We start from the raw sequence: 17,972 nt of genomic DNA, 5'->3' as shown, positions 1-17,972 counted from the left end.
TGGGTAATACCGCTTTAAGAAACAACCTGGCTTTTTCTGCCAATACCATAGTTTTCCTTGGACTCCATCCATCGGGAAGTAAGGTTTGCAGAGTCCTGACCAGGTTCCCAGAAACACTTTGCAGCTTTGGAAATGCTGTTTGCAGAAAAGCTGAGAGTTTCGGAGAGACCCTAGATTCCCTGATGGCAAAGGGCACAAGGCCTTGTACAGTTCGGGACAGACTTTTAAAGGTATTTAGGTGCCTAAAGATGCAGACTAGGCGCCTCTTGTGCATAGATGCCTCCCATTGATTTAAAAAACCTGCCCCTCAGTGAGTCTGTCTCACTGCAGCACAGCTTGGGAGAGTCAATAGAAAGAGTCATACAAATTAACACATCCGATTCTGACCCTGGATTTCTCTGGAGGCGGCTGGCAAATATAAAACTATTGCTGAATTAACCCCTCCTGCACAGAAACCAGGAGACAGCACGTGCAGCCATTGCCGGGGGACAAAGGGAATCGCTGCAAAATACAACTGCTTGGAATTGTTTATTCTGCAAAGTCCAAACCCGGGGGCATGTGAATCCAGCTGGACCTGGCATAGAGCCTCCCATGTAGGCATCTCTCCTTTCCCGTCCATGACTGAAGTCTTTTGGAATCTTCTAGCAATCAGCTTCCTCAGAATGAGTTCTTCTCCTGAGAGGAGAATTATCAGCCATCAGGAACTGGGGAATAAAGCTGCCCTGCGCCACAAGGTGTTGGATCATTTACTGATCCTGGCCGGGTGCTCTGGAGCTGAACAGCCCCAGAGAATTGCTGACAGGGCTATTCACTTAGGTAACAAATTGGACTCAAATGTGCATTTGAGTGATGGGCTTGTCAGATTGATACAAGCAGCTCTGATGAGCTAACGTGTGTTATTAATGTTTGCCTCTCTAACACCCCGCGTCCCGTACAGTAGTAATTATTTAGGGGAAGACAGCAGGGAACCGAGTGCTGGTTTCAAACTGCAAGAACAAATGGACTGTTCTCTGGGCCGCTGGACAATGCTAACTGCAGAACTGCCATATCTTCACCTTTTCAGAAAGCGTTCACAAGAGAACTCCTGCACTTTGCAGCACAGCAGACTCTGTAAGGAGCAAAAAGTTCCTGGGCTTGTGCTCTGCAGGTTTCACGGCACTCAGAAAGCCTCCCAGACATGTTGCTCGCCTGCCTGGAGCTGCAGGGAACTAAGACTTGGTTGATTTGTGAGTCAGCGTGTGCGACTGTGAAGGTAAAACATGAGCTCTCTCCATTAGCTGGCATCCGAGAAGTTTGCTGCTTCCTGCAGGGAAGATGCAGTTCACTCTGTTGTGCAGCTTTGGGTTTTGTTTTAAGGGGAGTTGACCTGTATCTAGCTTATACCCAAATGAGCCCGTGCTAGGGAGGTGATTGGCTAATTGAGTCTGTGACTGACACTCATAAATGAGTGCACTAGGGGCAGCTCAGTGCTGATTGGCTGGTGTGTGAGGCTCAGAAACCCTCTCCAACAAGAGCTCTGGCCATTCTCAGTCCTGCTGCCTTCAGAGTAGGTGCTCCAGGCACAGCCACCAGGCGAGAGGCTGCTTCCTTTGCTCAGTCATTCAGAGGCAAGTGAAGGAGGGCAGACCTCTGCCTTGCACTGGGTGGGAGGATTTCCTTGCAGACCTCCAACCCAGGAGGGGAAAGGAAGCAGAAAGCTCCTGGAACTTGATTTCATTCAGCTTAAAGGATGGGCAGAGTCCAGAGTCCAGGAGGCCCCAGCTGGAGCGGAGCTGGGGCTCTGCTGGCCTTGGCGGCCGGACTCTTTGCTTGCAGTCATGCAAATGAATACGACTATGTGAGTTTCCAGTCCGACATAGGCTCTTACCAAAGTGGGCGATTTTACACCAAACCCCCGCAGTGCGTGGCCATCCCAGCGGACCTGCGCCTCTGCCACAGCGTGGGCTATGACAAGATGGTCCTGCCCAACCTGCTGGACCACGAGACCATGGCCGAGGTGAAGCAGCAGGCCAGCAGCTGGGTGCCCTTGCTCAACAAGAACTGCCACATTGGCACTCAGGTCTTCCTCTGCTCCCTGTTTGCCCCTGTGTGCCTGGACCGGCCCATCTATCCCTGCCGCTGGCTCTGCGAGGCCGTGCGTGACTCCTGCGAGCCCGTCATGCAGTTCTTTGGCTTCTACTGGCCAGAAATGCTCAAGTGTGACCAGTTTCCCCAGGACGATGTCTGCATTGCGATGACCACTCCCAATGCCACAGAGGCTTCCAAGCCCCAAGGTAAGTCTCACTGGTATTGGCCTTGTCCCTACTAACCCCTGGTTTTCCCCCCTTTCCTAGCAGAGCAGAGGCTGGCCTGAGAGAGGTGCAGCTCCAGTCCAAAGAAGAACTCCCTCCAGAAGCGATAGCAAGAGTCACCTGAACTTTGCTCCAGGATAGCAGCCCCTCCTCCTGCCTTAGAGGGGGGATGCAAAGGGACATTCTCTCTTTAGAACTTGCCCCATCTACCACTTTGTGAGCAACTCTTCTCTCTGTGCCCCCTCTCTGCAGCAAGCGTTCTGCCGAAGTTCAGTATCGTAAACACTAGCAGGATCAGCCTCTAAGCATGTAAACATTCTCCTCTGGGCTGGGCTCCTTCCTGGTGGTTCTGATTCTCTTAGGGTGGAGCCTAGTATTGATATCTGGGACCTGTCTACCACTATTGACAGTGACATGAAAGGGATGGCTGCTGCCTCTGTTCTAAAGGTAATTTCCTCGCATTCCTACGTCTCATGGAATCATTTTATAGTAACAGCCCAGGCCACACGTCTAAACCTGTGCTAACCTGGTGAAGCAGTGAAAATAAACCTGTCAGGAACACCTTGTTTTCCTAGCAGCGCTGAAGTTTGAGGCTGGATGGGCTTGCTTCAGTCATGCCACAAAGCAGCCTCAGTGCAGCAGGTTACACGTATTTTAGAAAAACAAATCCTGTTCATTTCAGGTAAGGGCGGTAAACCTGGACCTGGGGCTGGAGTTTTGTTCAGGGCAACGTTTCTGATCAAGAATTTTACTGTAAGTTAAACAGACTTCCAGGTTGTTTGGACAAAACGGAGGCAAACTGCTTGTTTGATTCTCTTGGACAGTAGGTCTATTTGATATTATACGGGCTTGCATGGATTGAGTTACACTAATCTTTGGTTTGTTGCTTAAAACTTTTAAAACAAATACGGGACCTGGTGTTTAGCTCTCCAGTTCTGGATCCTAAAAATATTTCAGAGGTTGCCAGGAAAGAGAATATAAAAAAATGAAGACAATGTATTTAAAAGGGGGTTGCGGCGCTCTTCTTCTGGTGCCTCTAGCTTCATTAGGAAGAGACAGGCTTTCTTGGTTTTCCTGAGCTGCTTTTGAAGGGAGTTCGTGGCAGCCAGGGGAATAATTCCAGTGATTTATTCCCTGTGTGTCTGGGGTTCATCTGAAGATAAATTTGCCATTCGCTATAGCTGCTCAAATGCAGTTACCTTTGGCAAACAAAGCACTTTATGTTCTGCTCAGTGCTGAGGGAGAGCGCTTGCCCAGCCAGCCTGGGTTTCTCCTCTCACTGTGGGTTATATAATATTATGCTACTTTCCACACTGTACTGCCCAGAATCCTCCGATTATCATTTAATTTCCATTCTCTAGGGCAGGAAATGAACGCAGTCTGGAATCAAGGAGTAACATCCTCAGAGTGTCTGTAAAAATTAGAGCACAGAGCACTTGCAGAGAGAGAGGCACAGCTCAGTTAACTCTTAGTGCTTAATAGAGTGGGGAGCAGGGGGGTGGAAGGTACTTTCTCCCTGTCCATTCACAGCTAGAATCCCAGCCCCTGCCAACATGGGGGCTGCTCAGTTTGTGCAGAGAGTCAGAGTTCTGGTGCTTTCGTTCAGTAGGGATGGGACTGACCCAGTGCAGCAGGGGCTTCCACAGCATTTCCCATCTTCTGAACCTTCCTTGGCAGGAGGGAGGGTGACTCCTTGGAGAACGGGGAGCTGGATAGCCCGTGCTGCTGTGAATTAGCGCGTCTGAGCCCTCAGTTTAACACTAGGTGGAAAAGGGCAGAGTGATGCCGTGTTTGGGTTACTAACCTGACCGAGTGACAATGTGTGACAAGGAATGTGGGAGGAGACGCCATCTCTCAGGGGTCCCTTGGTGCAGTGGGGCCAACACAATCTGTCTGGACAGCAGTATGTGGGGTATGATACGCTCTGTAAGGTCCAGCTATGGCCAGTAAATGAGAGGGTTGGGGAGGAGAGAAGCTTAGTCTGCTATCACATCCCCATAGGGAACCCACCACTCCACCCACAGTCGAGGCAAGCTGGGCAGCCCAAGTGAGTTCCCAGGTACACTGAGAGTCCCACCTGAGAGGTGAGTGCAAGGGGCAGGACATGGGGGAACAGCAGGGATTTGTGGAGCACAATCTCCAATTTTCAGGCTTTTGCTGGGTTTTGTCCCAACTTTATCTCTTGGAAAAATGCTTTACTTTGAAGGAAGTCTGTGAAATCGCTGTCTTGAAAGGCTACAGCAACTCAGCAGAGCTGCGCTCTCGTCTTCTGAGAACGTAGGAGGACTTGTTCTGTGCCTCTTGGAATTCCCAGGGCAGTGCTGTCCCCATATGCTTTCACGGTAATGCTCATCGTTACAGATTCCCACTGCTCTGGGTCAGCCCAGACTCAGCACTTCCCGACTTCTTCTAAAATCAATGCTGTTTTCAAGGGCTTGGAAAGAAGATCTTTCCGAACAAACTGCTTCTGCTCAGCTTTCCCATATGGTTAGGCTCTGTCTACACGGGAGACCCTGTACTGCTGCAGCTGCGCCATTGTAAGGTCTCCCGTGTACCTGCTTTATGCTGGTGGGACAGAGCTCTCCGGTCAGCATAATTAAACCACCCCAACGAGCGACGGTAGCTGTGTTAGCAGGAGAGCTTCTCTACGCTGCTGCTTCTGTCGGTGTAACTTATGTCAGTTGGGGGTGGGGGTGATTCTTTGTCACTGACAAATGCTTTTCCGACCAAAGTGCTAGGTGTAGAACATAGCTTTAGAAACATCCAACTATAGTTTCAAAGAAACACTGGATTTAAAACTCAGCTCCCCTGGGCAGTGCTGATGAGAACTGTCTCTCTAACCATTTCTAACATGCTCGCCACCACAATATAAATATCATTATGCCATTCACGGTAGTCATTAAAGTCACTGTGTTACAATAAATGATGTCAACTCCAGTTTCAAGCATTTGTGAATCCTTTTCTGTGGGTTGCAGAAAGGACCTAGGTTAGGTCTGCACTTAAAAGTTACATCAACATAGCTACAGTGCTCAGGGGAGTGAAAAACATTCACACGCCTGAGTTCTCTGGTTAGGTCGACCTAGAAGCGGATAAGTAGAAGAGGTGGATTGCCTCCAGCGATGGAAAGACTCCTTCCATCAGTATAGGAACCTGTAGCACCATAGCAGTGTCTCTGTAGTGCCCATAGTGCAGACATGGCCCTGTTCTATCAGCTCTTGAGAAACAAGCCCATCACAAAAGCTTCAGGATCCATTGACAGTTCACTTAAAAGAACAAATTAGTAACTAGGCTTGGGCAAATTGTGGAAAGAAAGTACCGAAGTCCTCAGCTACACCCACACCTCTGTTAAATGGCATTCACACTCTTATTTGCCATGAATGTTCACACAAGTGATTTTGTTTGTTTGCAAGAACATTCCCAGAAAGCAAGAGTCTTTGGATGCCCATGCAAAAGTGTGTTCACGTGAAGGCACGTGCTGGGAAAGTTCCTGCAGCCATCTTGAAATCCCTTTCACTTTTCTGGCTCCTGCTGGTAAGGTTTCAGTTGTCCATTTGGAGAAAAAACTACAATGTGACATAGCTGACCAGTCACCCACCAGGGATAACAAATAGTGACTGCTGTGTGACCATCTGCAGGATATTTCTGCATCAGGCACATAGTTTCAAATAGAAAACATTTTGCAACAATCAGAGGGCTTGATCCTCAGCTAGTATCACTTGATGTAGCTGCAGTGACGTCAGTGGGGCGATTTACAGCAGTGGAGGCTGGACCACAGTCTCTTTGTGGATAACTAACAAACAGAGAAGAGGGTTCAGTTTCCCAGATGCATTATTTACTAAGATTTGTTTGAAACAAACAGCTAACAGGCAGAGTGAATTTGCATGTTAATCCCAACCACCTCCCTAATCTACAGCAACTCTGGGACCCCTCCCCAGCCAGCGCCTCCTACCCAACCACCTAGCAAAGAGTTGGACCTTGGACTGAAGATCAATACATGCAGGTGCTGAGCTTCTGCAAGTCTCAGCACCTCACACTTCTGCAAATAACTACTGCAGAGCAAGTTGCAGAGCTCCCTCAGAAAGCTCCCAGCTATGGGCTAATAACGGACCGCCGAGGTGAGTGAGTTGCAGTGTAGCAGTTCAGCCTGGGCTTTTCTGCTGCTAAACCAGTGGGGCTGTTGGGCTCCTCTGGGTAGTTTTTTTTGTTTGTTTTTTTAATAAAAAGAAAAATCCAAATTGAACTGGAGCCCCTTTACATTTCAGGTGCTGGGGCTTGTTTCCTGTTGACTTAAATAAGGTCAGAGTCCAGCACTGCTCCCCACTCCCATATTAATAAAAACGAACGAACTCTTTCAGTATTTTCCCCCATTAACACCTTGGCACTGGAATTTGGTTCTGCCTCTCAAAGAGCTGACCTGCTGAATTCCTTTCTCCTTAAGTAGGAGGCAGTAAAGCCTGCAGGCCTACAGGATGCATCAGGGGAGTCACAGATTAATATAGCATTACACATTCCTTTTCCTGCCCCTGGAGTACGGCTGCTTGAAAGCCGAGTGGTAGGAAACGGGCAGCAGGGGAAAACCCGGCTGGGAACAGACTGAGGTTGTGTACAGAACTGCTGTCAAATGCAGAAAACAGCATGTTGGCCCAGTCACAGCTCACACCAGCTAGAAGATGCTCAAGCAAGGCTTTGTCCATGCCTCTGGTAGTCTGAGCTCACTGTGTAGCCTGGGAACCCAGGCCAGCATCAATTTCTTTGCAGCCCCAGAGCGTTATTTTAGGCCAGGTGTGGACTACAGGGTTAGGTTGGCATAAACTGTCTTGCATCGACCTAGCTGTGGAAGTGTCTTCACTTAAATTTGGCTTCAGCCGACGTAAGTGCCTCTCTAGCCAATTTGGTAACCCCACCTCCCCGAGCGCTGGAGAGTCACGGTTGATGCAATGTCAGTGTAGACACTGTGTTGCTTATGGCAACTGTTACTGGCTTTCTGGGGCCATCTCACAATGCCCCATGCTGACAGTACAATTGCTACATGGTGAGTATGTGCACTGCCGACACCAGGAGCAAGTGTGCACCTCCCAGTGATTTAATAACTGCAGGAGCTGTATGCCGATGTAAGTGAGGCCGACCTAACTTTGGAGTGCAGACGGGGCCTCAGTGCTGCTGAGTGTTGGCCCACGTCAGAGCCGAGTGTTGTGTTGCTCCCTAGTTTGTACTGGGTCCCTCCTGGGCCCAGTGCAGCTGGGCCATGGGCTGCAGGGAAAGACTCGGTCTGGTCACTAAACCTATTCTGAGCAGCCTAGGGGCTAGTGACTGTTCAAAGTCAGACAACTCTCACAAGTGCCCAGCAAGGAGTCTTGGAGTCTGAAGAGTCCCCTTTGTCCTTGAGGGGCATGCTCCCTCCCCCAGGGCATCATCGGGCTAAGAGACACATGCCTGGGAATCCTGCTGGGCCCAGATAATAAGTAACTTGTTTCACCTGAGTCCTGCAGGCATTGTGGGGTTGCCCTGCCCCCCAGTGTCCATACAAGCCATTCCTGGGAGCCAGCCAAGTGCCAGCTTCTGAATATGTATTGCCAGTACACAGGACTTAATTTGTAATGAAAGAGGGGCGGGGGCTCAAGCAATTTTTTTACATTCATAACTTACGTGCCAGGCCCAGAGGTGCCGGGCTCTGAACCGCCAGGCCCAGAGGTGCTGGGGCTCTGTCCTGCCAAGCCCTTCTCTCCCTCTTTCAGCTGGAGATCTCCAAGAGCTGTGCAAACACTCGTATGTAAATCCTCACACCATCCTTTCAGGCAGGTAAATGTTACTAACCCTGGGGAGAGCTGGCAGCACAGGGCGGGACGGTGACCTATCCAGGCTCACACTCTTATATCTGTGATGAGGAGATGAGTACTTAGCCGGCGTCCATGTGCCTTTCTCTGTGGGTTGCAATGGTAACCATAGGATAGCACATCCTGTGCCTTGGCCTGCACCTCACCAGGGACCTGACATGCAGGCAGGGTGAACTCCATCAGGATGGCTGGCGACGGGATGTGACAGCCTTCTCCCCAGAATAGGGGCTGTACGTGCACAGCACAAGGAGACGTGGCTGTTAACAGTGTGTGACAGAGAGGAGAAAGCACAGCTATCATTAGGAAACACCACTGAGGCGCTTGCTCTTAGTGCTGGTGAGGTGGGGCTGAGTGTGCATTTGTGTTTAAGCTTAGTTTGGCTGCTCTCCACCACACCTTCCAGCATGGGGATTGCACAGTCCCTGCTCTGTGTCCTGCCATGCAGGGAAGCTTATGTAGAGCTGCTAATTGCTTCTCAGGTTGAGATGTTGAAAGGAATGTGGCGGAAAGACTTTAACTTCCACGAGGCATGCTGGGTGCTGCTCTGCCTTTAGATGGCAGCCTTTTCCCAGGAAGAACCACATGGCTTGTGTGAAACTATGTGACAATCCCTGGGGGCAGATATTATCAGCAATTAGCTCACAAATAGTCTGGGCAGAATTTGCTGTTTTTTATATAATATGGACAGATAACGTCAATGTTTATTTTTAAGGATTTGTTTTTTCAATTTTTATCATTTAAATGTTCACAGTTGTGCGAAATTATGGGGTTTTAGCATTTTTTTTCTGATTTGTTTCTATTTAAATTTTCACAGTTGTGGGAAATTATGGGGGGGTCAGACAATTATTTAATGACAGCAGATGTTGAGACTCATAAAGTTAAAGCTTTATAACCACTAAAACAAAGCTGTCAACATCACATGTAAATAGCCCTAAATCAAACGCTAACAAGTTCTCATGCAGCATTTTCCTCACTGTGCCTAGCTGTGAATTTTGATTATTATTGATGGAAATGTTTGTGGTCAATTTGTTTGTGTACGGTGAAATCAGTGTTTATTGACACTTACTGATAAAAATCTAATCCTTCTGAGCCTGATAGCTCCCCACAGCATCGGCCCTTCAAGCCACAGAGAGCAACAGCTGCTCTTTGGGCTTTCCCATGTTCAGCTTTGGTATTATGGTCCTCAACAGTTCCCCTCTCTTGTGGGCGTGCTGTGAAGTAACTCCTGGAGCTCCTGACCAAGTGGAAAGCACTCTGCATTTGCTCTCGAACCAGCAAGAAGTTTAGTAATGGTTTGAGGACACTGCTGCTATTGTTTATTGCTCACTCTTATCAGCAGGCTTCAAAGCATTTTACAAAGGAAGTCAGTATCATTAACCCCATTTTACAGATGGGGAAACTGAGGCACATAGATGGGAAATGACTTGCCCAGGTCACTGGCAGAGCTGGGAGGAGAATCCATGTCTCCTGAGGCCTAGGCTAGTGTTCAAGCCACTACTGCTTTCTCCGGGTAAAGTCAGACTAGAAACTGTTCTGCAGCTGCTGGAAGTGAGAGGGGGCTTGTACATTCCACCCCACGGATTGCACCTCTCTCAATGTACAAAGCAGAGTGCATCAGCTGGTGGGAGGCTGGTTCTGACCTCATTCTGCACCCCAAACACCAGCCTGCATGCATGTCCCAGGGGATGTGGGAGCTGGCCTAACAATGGATTAAAGTGCAGTGGGACCAGACCCAAGGAAAGCCGGTGGACAGCACAGGAGAGCAGAAGGTCCACTGCCAAACCCAATGTAGATGAAACCTCTGCTCACAGGTCAGTTATTCTGTGGGAACAGGAAAGGACTCTGCTGGCTGCAGTCTCTGTGTGGGTCTGGTGCTGGCTGGGACTTTCCGTGAAGCCTCTGGAGATGTATTTTTATCTGCCAAGCTCATTCTCGTCTGAAACAAGTAGAAATTGGCTTGATTCACTCCCACCCAACAACAGGTGTTGGCACCCGCCAGCTTCCAGATGGGCTTCAGCAAGAGAGGGCAGCTTTAAAATACAGTGACCTGTCTTGGTAGAGGCTGCACAGGGGATGTGCTGAGTGGATTGGCCAAAGGGTCAGTTACTTTCAGGACTTTTCTGCTGGCTCTGGGCCCTTGGTGTAGGGGGCACCTTGCTCTGCTGCCATGCACTGGGGCTCTGGGGTAATTCCTGCCACCAGGTAATTCTGCTGCCATAAACCCTGCAGCAAGTCTAGCCCTGCTGCAAACATCTTTTACAGCCAGCCTTTTGGTGTTGAGTCTGCTAACAGGAGGAACGCAGTGAAAAGGCACACTGAATGATCGAGTTACAGACACTGAGGGAGGGGATTGGAGCGTCCAGGGTGCAGGGCACTGGGCTGGGATTCAGGAGCCTGGGCTCTGTTCTCACATCTGCCCTGCCCTGCTCTGTGACTGTGGTCGAGTCACTTCCCTGCTCTGCCTCCCTCCCTCCCTTCCTCTCTTACTGGGTCTGTGCAGCACCCAGCACAACGGGGAGTCTCCGGGGCTCCAGTGACACAGGGGCTAACACATGGTAAAATCCTTGTGTGGAGAAGACAATTGTGGTTTTTATATGGGCTAACTGGCTTAACTCTTCAGCTCCCCCCAGTGTTTACCTGAGCCCATTAACAGGTGTGCAAATGACAGACTGCCTCGGCCACATGGCTGTTTCCAGGTGTGAGCTAATATGTGGGGAAATCCCACCTTTTCTCCCTAGTATGGTGCATGCAAATAGCTGTGTGACTAACCTCCCAGCTCTGAGCTGTTCTCGGGACATGCAGCTGCAGCCTCCTGGCTCTCAGTCCAAGCACTTGGAGGAGAATGCCCTGTGGCTTCCTCTGTCCATTTCATCCAGTTCATTAATGTTTGGAGGCTGGATGGAAATCTTCCTTGACTGCTTATTGAAAAACAACATCCTGAGGGGTAAAATGAGACCCTGGTTAAGCCCTGAGGGCTGGATCCTGCTCCTGTCAAAGTCACTTGTAAATTAAAAAGCTAGAAGTGGTGATTGCATGTTATTGTTTCACAGGGGGCCTGTTCCATACATCCCTGCCCACTCCTCCTCCCACCCATGGTGGAGAAAGAGAGATGGAATCCATGGACATTGGATCATGAGATGAGCTCAATTCTAGGTGTTGCATGAACACTGTGGTTAATTATTTGTTCCTCAATAGCATTTAAAAACTTGACTGAGATCAGGGCCCCATGGGGTGGGGACCTGCACATGCAAATAGTTACAGACAGTCCTTGACTCAAAGCATTTAGAACCTACATAGACAAGGGAAGGTTTATCACCCCCATTTAACAGAGGGGGACAGAATTACTATGTGACTTGGATGAGGCTATCCAGGGAGCCAGTGGCAGAGAACTGAGCCTCTGGCCACGTCTAGACTACGTGCCGGATCGGCGCGTTAAAATCGATTGCTCGGGGATCGAAATATCGCGTCTGGTCTGGACGCGATATCTCGATCCCAGAGCGTGCTTAGATCGATTCCGGAACTCCAGCTAGACGACTGGACTTCCGGATTCGACACAGCGAGCCGCTCGGATCTATCCCGCGCTGTGAAGACGGGTGAGTAAATCGATTTTAGATATTCGATTTCAGCTACGCTATTCTCGTAGCTGAAATTGCGTATCTAAAATCGATTTAATCTCGTAGTGTAGACCTGGCCTCTGTCTCCCTGAGTGGCAGGACAATGCTGTAAGCACAAGACCATCCTTCTCCTCTGAGTTTACACCTCACTTCACATGGGATCTATTTCTTTGTCCAATAATCTTGAAGGTCATTGAGGAGGGATGCCCATCCTTCTGCCCTAAAGAGCCTGGGGGAAAGCCTCCTAGATTAACAGATTCAACATCCAGAAGGGACCATTGTGATCATCTAGTCTCACCTCCTGGGTAGCATAGGCCAGAGACCTGCCGCAAAATAACTCCTGCAGCAGATCTTTTAGAACAACAGCCAATCTTCATTTAAAAAGTGCCAGTGAGGGAGAATCCACCCTGACCCTCGGTAAATGTTCTACTGGTTAATTACCCTCTCTGTACGTTGTATCAAGCAGAGGTATATTCTTTTATTCCCTAAGAATCTCTCTCCTGTGAAAAAGGACAGAAGCAGTGTCTCATTTTCAACAAATGTATCCTTCAGCAGCATAAATTTGTGCTGCTGAGTGGTCTCAGCCCGTCTGCTGAGAGCTGGGTGCAGGGACCTGGAAACAGGATGGTAGTTCAGTACCTGGCTTTGGGCACAATGTACTCTGTTCACAAGGCGGATCTTAGGAAAATGACCCCGGATGGCATATCGCATCCTCCCTAAGAGCCCCCTGCTGCAGTCCAATACTAAGCTAGGGCTCAGAGCGAGGCATGTGGGTGGGAGGGGTGTAGTTGCCTTGCTGCATTCCAGGTTGGGTTTGTTCTGGGGATAACTCCAGCCTGTAGGGCTGCAGGCCCCCTCTGAGGTATATTCCGCCTCTGTGGCTGTGGGAGTCCTTGCTGTAGCCATGCCCTGGTGACAGAGGAGCCATCTCGGTGGGAGCCTCACCCCTTCTCTGCATTGTTAGGTCGGGATTTTACACGGCTGAGCCATGCTGCAGTGCCCAGGATGTCCCTTGTGGTGATGCCCTTTCCCCCCATTCACTGGAAGCTTTGGAGGCAGCATGGAGTGATGCTGCTTAGGATCTGGTCCCAGAACAGCTTCTCCCTGCCAGTTTGGCAGCTGCCTTCCCCAGCCGGCTCCCCACCTTGCCCAGTAGCTCAAAGCCAGGCCGCAGTTCTGTGTGTCTTTGTTGGGTCCACTGTATTGCTCTTAGGCCAGCCCTGGGGAGGGCATCAGTCAGTTGTCTTGTGCCCCTGCTGCGGCAGAGAAGCCCAAGTGCAGTCAGACCTTTAGGAGCAGGAGCAGAGACTAGTTTCTCAAGAGCAGAGCTGTGGGACTTGGGGGCAGGGAGGGGCAGAAAAGCACCATTGCAGCCCAGAGCGTGGTTTGTAACGAGGAGGGATGGTATGAGTGCGGTGCAAAAGGAGAAACGATGGGTCCCGTGCTTCCCTCCACTTCTCAAATAAACAAGCCCACCAGCACTTAGTGGGAATTTCTGACACATGCTCAGTGGGGACTGCCCTTGAGGGGCCATCCCAGCAGGTGACATGGTGCTAAAACCTTCCTGAGCCACAGAGATATTGTGTGACACATAGACTCCACACACACACTCACTCTAGTAGTGAAGGGGTTTTGTTTGCTCAGGGAGGGGGGAGAGTGAGCTGAATCTCCTCAAAGCCTGTGGAAAATAGCACCACTGCAATAGAACCAGTAACAGGTAAAAGCCTAATCTCAGTCGAATAATTCCCTCCTCTCCATCCTTCAAATCTAAACAAACCTCTGACTGGGTAACAAGCTTTGTACAAGTTTGGGTAACTCTTTTAAGTTCCACATTGGGCCACCAAAAAGATGCTATTAATGTAGATGGAATAACTCAATATATTTCTGGTTCCATAGCTTCTGTTCTTAACAGGCAGGATTTCACCAGTTGGCCCTTTTGGTGTTATCACAAGAGTAGCAGTTCTGCCCATTCGCTGAGCAGTGATTTGTGGCACAACTCCCGGCTGGCAGCCTTTAGTTTTCAGCTCCATTGTATGGGGAGCTGGGAACTGCAGAAGAAAGTTGGTGCAGAGAACTCCTGTCTGTAGGAGGCTGTGGCTGTGAGCCCCACTTCACCACAGAAAGTTCCCAGCCAGGGCTCTGGGAGCCTCTTTCAGCTGACCTGTTCTAGACTAGAAAATTAGCTACGTCTTTCAGTGGTGTGAAAAATCCACACCCTGGGAGAACATAGGTAAGCCGACCTAAGTCCCTGTGTAGCCAGCACTAGGGAGAAGCCAGAAGAATTCTTCCGAGATGGGAGAACCCCTCCTGTCAGCATAGGTAATGTCTGCGCTGTAGTGTTTTAAATATAGACCAGCCCTCACTGAACGTTAATGCATTTCCCTTTACCTGCACACCAAGCCAGGCTCCTCATCCATCTGACAGTGGCTCCTTTAGGTCTTTCCATGGGCTTCAGGTGGCAAAATGTTTCCCAGGCCTCAGACCCTCCCCAGGGCTGGGCCATTGGTCCAGCACATTATGGGACACATAGCGAATGCCTTGTGGGAAGGTAGCGCTGGTGGGAACTGGTCTGAGAACGTAACCAGTTTGGCACCAAATCTCTCCAGTTTGAGTGTGTTCTGTACTGATCCCGTCTCTCCTCCCTGGCTAGGAACGGCTGTGTGTCCCCCCTGCGACAACGAGATGAAGTCAGACGCCATCATTGAACACCTGTGTGCCAGTGAATTCGGTAAGGAAACATTCTGGCCTCCTCTTCTCACTTTCCAGAGTTTCTAATGTACACAAGGGAGGAGAAACTCGATATCATGCAGAGCCCCCTCTCCTTGGGCTGCTCAGCTAGTTACTGGCAGTTTCCTGTCTTGGTTAGGAAGTGCCATGGTGCAGTAATTTAGGTGAAGGAGAAGCAGCTCCCTCCTAGCATGCTGGGAGCACTGCATGGCTGCTGCAGGCCACCGTGCTTTGCCTTTTCTTTCTGTTGCTTGCATCAAAAACCAATGTGGATCCACCTGCTGAGCCAGCAGGAGCCCAGATGGAAGTTCCCTTGGGGTGGCCGTGGCTGTTCGGCTGAGTCTCGTTATCAGACGGGAAATGCACTGTTGGTGCTGGAGCTGCATGGAGCCAAATCTGGGACTGCAGCTCGCACCCAGGAGCAGGGCCTGACCTGTATGTGTCCTGCATCCCATGTCATCATCTACCCAGTGCCCGGGCTACTGGCCTGGAGCAGCAGAACGGCACTCTCAGTTAGCAGTGGGGAGCGTGGCCACTCAAGTGCAGGGCAGCAGGGGATTGGCCGCTGGGGTGCCTCCCTGCCATGCCCAGGCAGCTGCAATGTTACTCCAGCCAGGGCTCCCCGAGGCACTTGGGTGGCAGGTTTCTCTCTAGTAAATGGACATGCCCCTAGATGTCACTGTTGTGCCGCGGGAGGAGGGGAGAGGGGAGTGGAGAGATCAGGAGGCTAAAGGGAAGGCAGGCAGTGAGGGATAAAAAGCTCAGGTGCTTACAGCCCGGACGCAGCTGTGCCCTGGAGTTGGAGTGACTCAGACTTAGCCATGCAGGGAAGCTGGGGAGGTGGCGGCAGTGGGAAGTGGAAGGGGTGCATTCCCGATCGTGGATCCTGCCTTGCTTTGCTAATCTGGGCCCACGTGCAGCTGACTTTGAGGGCTGGGATTGTGGAGGAGGAAACTCCCACACTCCTGTTTTGGGCGGGAGAGCTCGGTGTCCCCAGTGGTGCTTTGTTTTTCTCCATCCTACACAGTGGGCCCTGTGGTTAGTCATCCAAAACCAAGATGTTTATTTCTGCAGTGGCCTCCACCCCGCGCAGTTATGTGCAGTCCCAGGGGCCTGCTCTCCGGGAGTAGAGGCAAGGACAGCATGGGGTCTCGTAGTCTCTCTGACCAAGCTATTGTGATTTCCCAGGACTTGATAAGGTCTCTGACAGCCAGAAGCCACTTATTGTGCCCTGTCCCACTCTGCAAACCCCTGTCATCACCCACCTCACCCAGATTACTTCTCCCCTCCTCTCTCTGGAGCCAGGCCATTGCAGCTCTGGAGTTACACTCCTCCACACATCAGCCTCCCCACTGCCCGTGGCTGAAGGCCCTACTCTTCGCGCATCTGTTTCTCTGGAGGCTCTCCCTGGGAAGCCACCCATCCTTACTAGACCCTGCTTGGGGCAGTTCATGGTCCTGCCTCCAGCACAGGCGGGTCCTCTGTGTAGAAATGGGGCAGCCCCTCCTGAATACCGCCGCTTCACCCCGTTAACTCTGCACTGCAGGAGACATCACCTAGTGTCTGTGTCGGCCGCAGGGGGTGGAGCGGGTTTGGTGGTTGCTGTAAAGATTGTTAGGCGCTCCAGGGTTAACGTGGCTTCTTAGCACATTTGTGTTTCGACAGCATCTCTGGCTCTAAAGCCATCCATGTGGGGATTTGTGTCCTGGCCAGTCAGCCTGTGGTCTGCCTTGGGGAAGGCTGCAGCTGAGCTGAGCTGGCTCTCTGCCTGGAGCGAAAGTAAGATTAGTAACTGCGAGTGACATCCCAGGAGCCTTGCACCTGCACCTCGGCTGGAGGAGAAGGGAAGAGCGTATTCCCCACGCAGACTGATGCGGGCTCCCAGCTGGGCTGAGCTGCTCTGCAGAGAAGGGGCCCAGCACTCACTCTCTGCTGGAGCTCTGGCACTGCTCACTGTTCAAGCAGGAGCATTTTTGACTCACATGGGAAGGAAACTCCTTCCAGATGCCTCCCAGTCACCAGTGACTCTTGCAGAGTAAACTTCTAGCAGGTTTCCCTAGCCATGTCTGAGACAAGGGAGGAGTTTGCAGGAATGGGGCCGTGCTGCTGCTCAGTGGGTCCCGCTCCTGTCTGGCCATTGCAGAGAGGAGGCCAGTGTGGTCCAGGCTGAAGTGGAGGGGACAGAGCCAGGCTGTCAGCAAAGTGGTTGGTTCAGGGACATCGTCTGTGCTGGGCTGCACCCCTGCTGGCCAGTCTAGAGCTTCAGGGGGTTCAGGTGTGCCAGTCAGGTGGCTGATGAGTCCAGGGCTGGTTGAAGTGAATGCTCTGAGCTCCCTGGCTGACGTGCTGCTAACAGATTGGAGAGCGAGTCAGTGCCCTTAGTGACTCTATTTTCACGTAAAATGCAGCATTTTCCCTCCAAGCCATCCTGGCTGCAGTCCTCTGCCATTTGCAGGAGCCATCCAGACTTCCACTCCCTTGCCCCCTTCTCCCGCAGCCCCATGGGGCAGCCTGTGTGTTTACAATAGCTGCTCTATGGGTCATGGAGCCCCCATCTCTGCTCGGAGCCGGAGGTCAGGAAGGTTCAGCCAGTTAGTTATCTGATTGGCCAGCCATTCACCAGCGCCGGGGAGCAGGGGGGTCCAGGAACAATCCCGGCCAGCTCTACTGGAGACAGCGCAGAGCAAAGGAACCACAGATCCTCCTAGGCCCCTGTCAATCAGCATTGCCCCGGCCTGAGAGAGAGATCTTCCTATGGCTCCACTCAGTGGGTCACTCTGCCTTTCTCCTCTGCTCCCTCAAATGAATAATGCCCCAGGAGACACACACATGACCCCCTGCCCCACCCTGGGCACCTGGTGACCCAGAATGCTGGGTACTTTCAGCTATTGCTTTAAGGGATTGACCAAAGATCCTCGGGCAGGTGTCCCCACTATGTAATGTGGGTGAGGGGGAGGACGACTCAGAGTTGGGTTTCTTGAATGTGGATATAGCTCCAGCTGGCTGAGCTGTGATATTGACAGGGCTTCAGTGGCTTTCCTGGGTGAGTCTGTGTGATGCAAGAGGTCAGACTAGATGATCATATTGGTCCTTTCTCACCTTAGAGTCGGTGAAGAGTCAAGAGTCTGTTGCTAGCTGGTCCCACAAGATGCAGCCTAAAGCCCACAAGGCAAGTGTGTGCCACATAGCTAGTGCAATGCAGGCACGTGTGAGCAGAGTCAGGGGAACTATGTTGCCTTGTCCCATGACTCCATGCATTGCCCAGCACATCTGCCCAGGGGGAGTGGGGCTGCAGGATGACAGTATGGCTTAGAACTTCAGAGTCATTAAGATGCACCCAAAAGTTTGGATGCTTCTCAGAGCTCCTTTGGCCTGCCAGACTGCTCTGCAGGACTTGCAAGGCTTCCTGGTGCTAGGATATCCAGGCAGAGAAAAATAGCTGAGAAAGGCTATGCTGGCTGCTCCCCCGGCTGCCTCTTGAAGGCTTGCGGTAGGCTTGGATGGGG

At 51.1% G+C, this 17,972-nt stretch overlaps 1 protein-coding gene across 1 annotated transcript in view; it reads left to right on the top strand.

Annotated features, from left to right (window-relative positions):
* Positions 1–1,067: 1,067 nt before the first annotated feature.
* The window catches only part of SFRP1 (secreted frizzled related protein 1), a 43,098-nt gene continuing 26,193 nt past the window's right edge, over positions 1,068–17,972 (top strand). The window contains exons 1-2 of the mRNA XM_032774568.2: positions 1,068–2,273; positions 14,390–14,467. Of these exons, the coding sequence (XP_032630459.1) occupies positions 1,730–2,273; positions 14,390–14,467 (622 nt within the window). The 5' untranslated portion in view covers positions 1,068–1,729. The remainder of the gene's footprint in view (positions 2,274–14,389; positions 14,468–17,972) is intronic.

The sequence above is a fragment of the Chelonoidis abingdonii genome, chromosome 2, assembly GCF_003597395.2.
Source record: "Chelonoidis abingdonii isolate Lonesome George chromosome 2, CheloAbing_2.0, whole genome shotgun sequence".
Lineage (NCBI taxonomy): Eukaryota > Metazoa > Chordata > Testudines > Testudinidae > Chelonoidis > Chelonoidis abingdonii.
The sequence above is the reverse complement of the archived record's forward strand: the minus strand, read 5'-3'. Positions and strand labels throughout refer to the sequence as shown.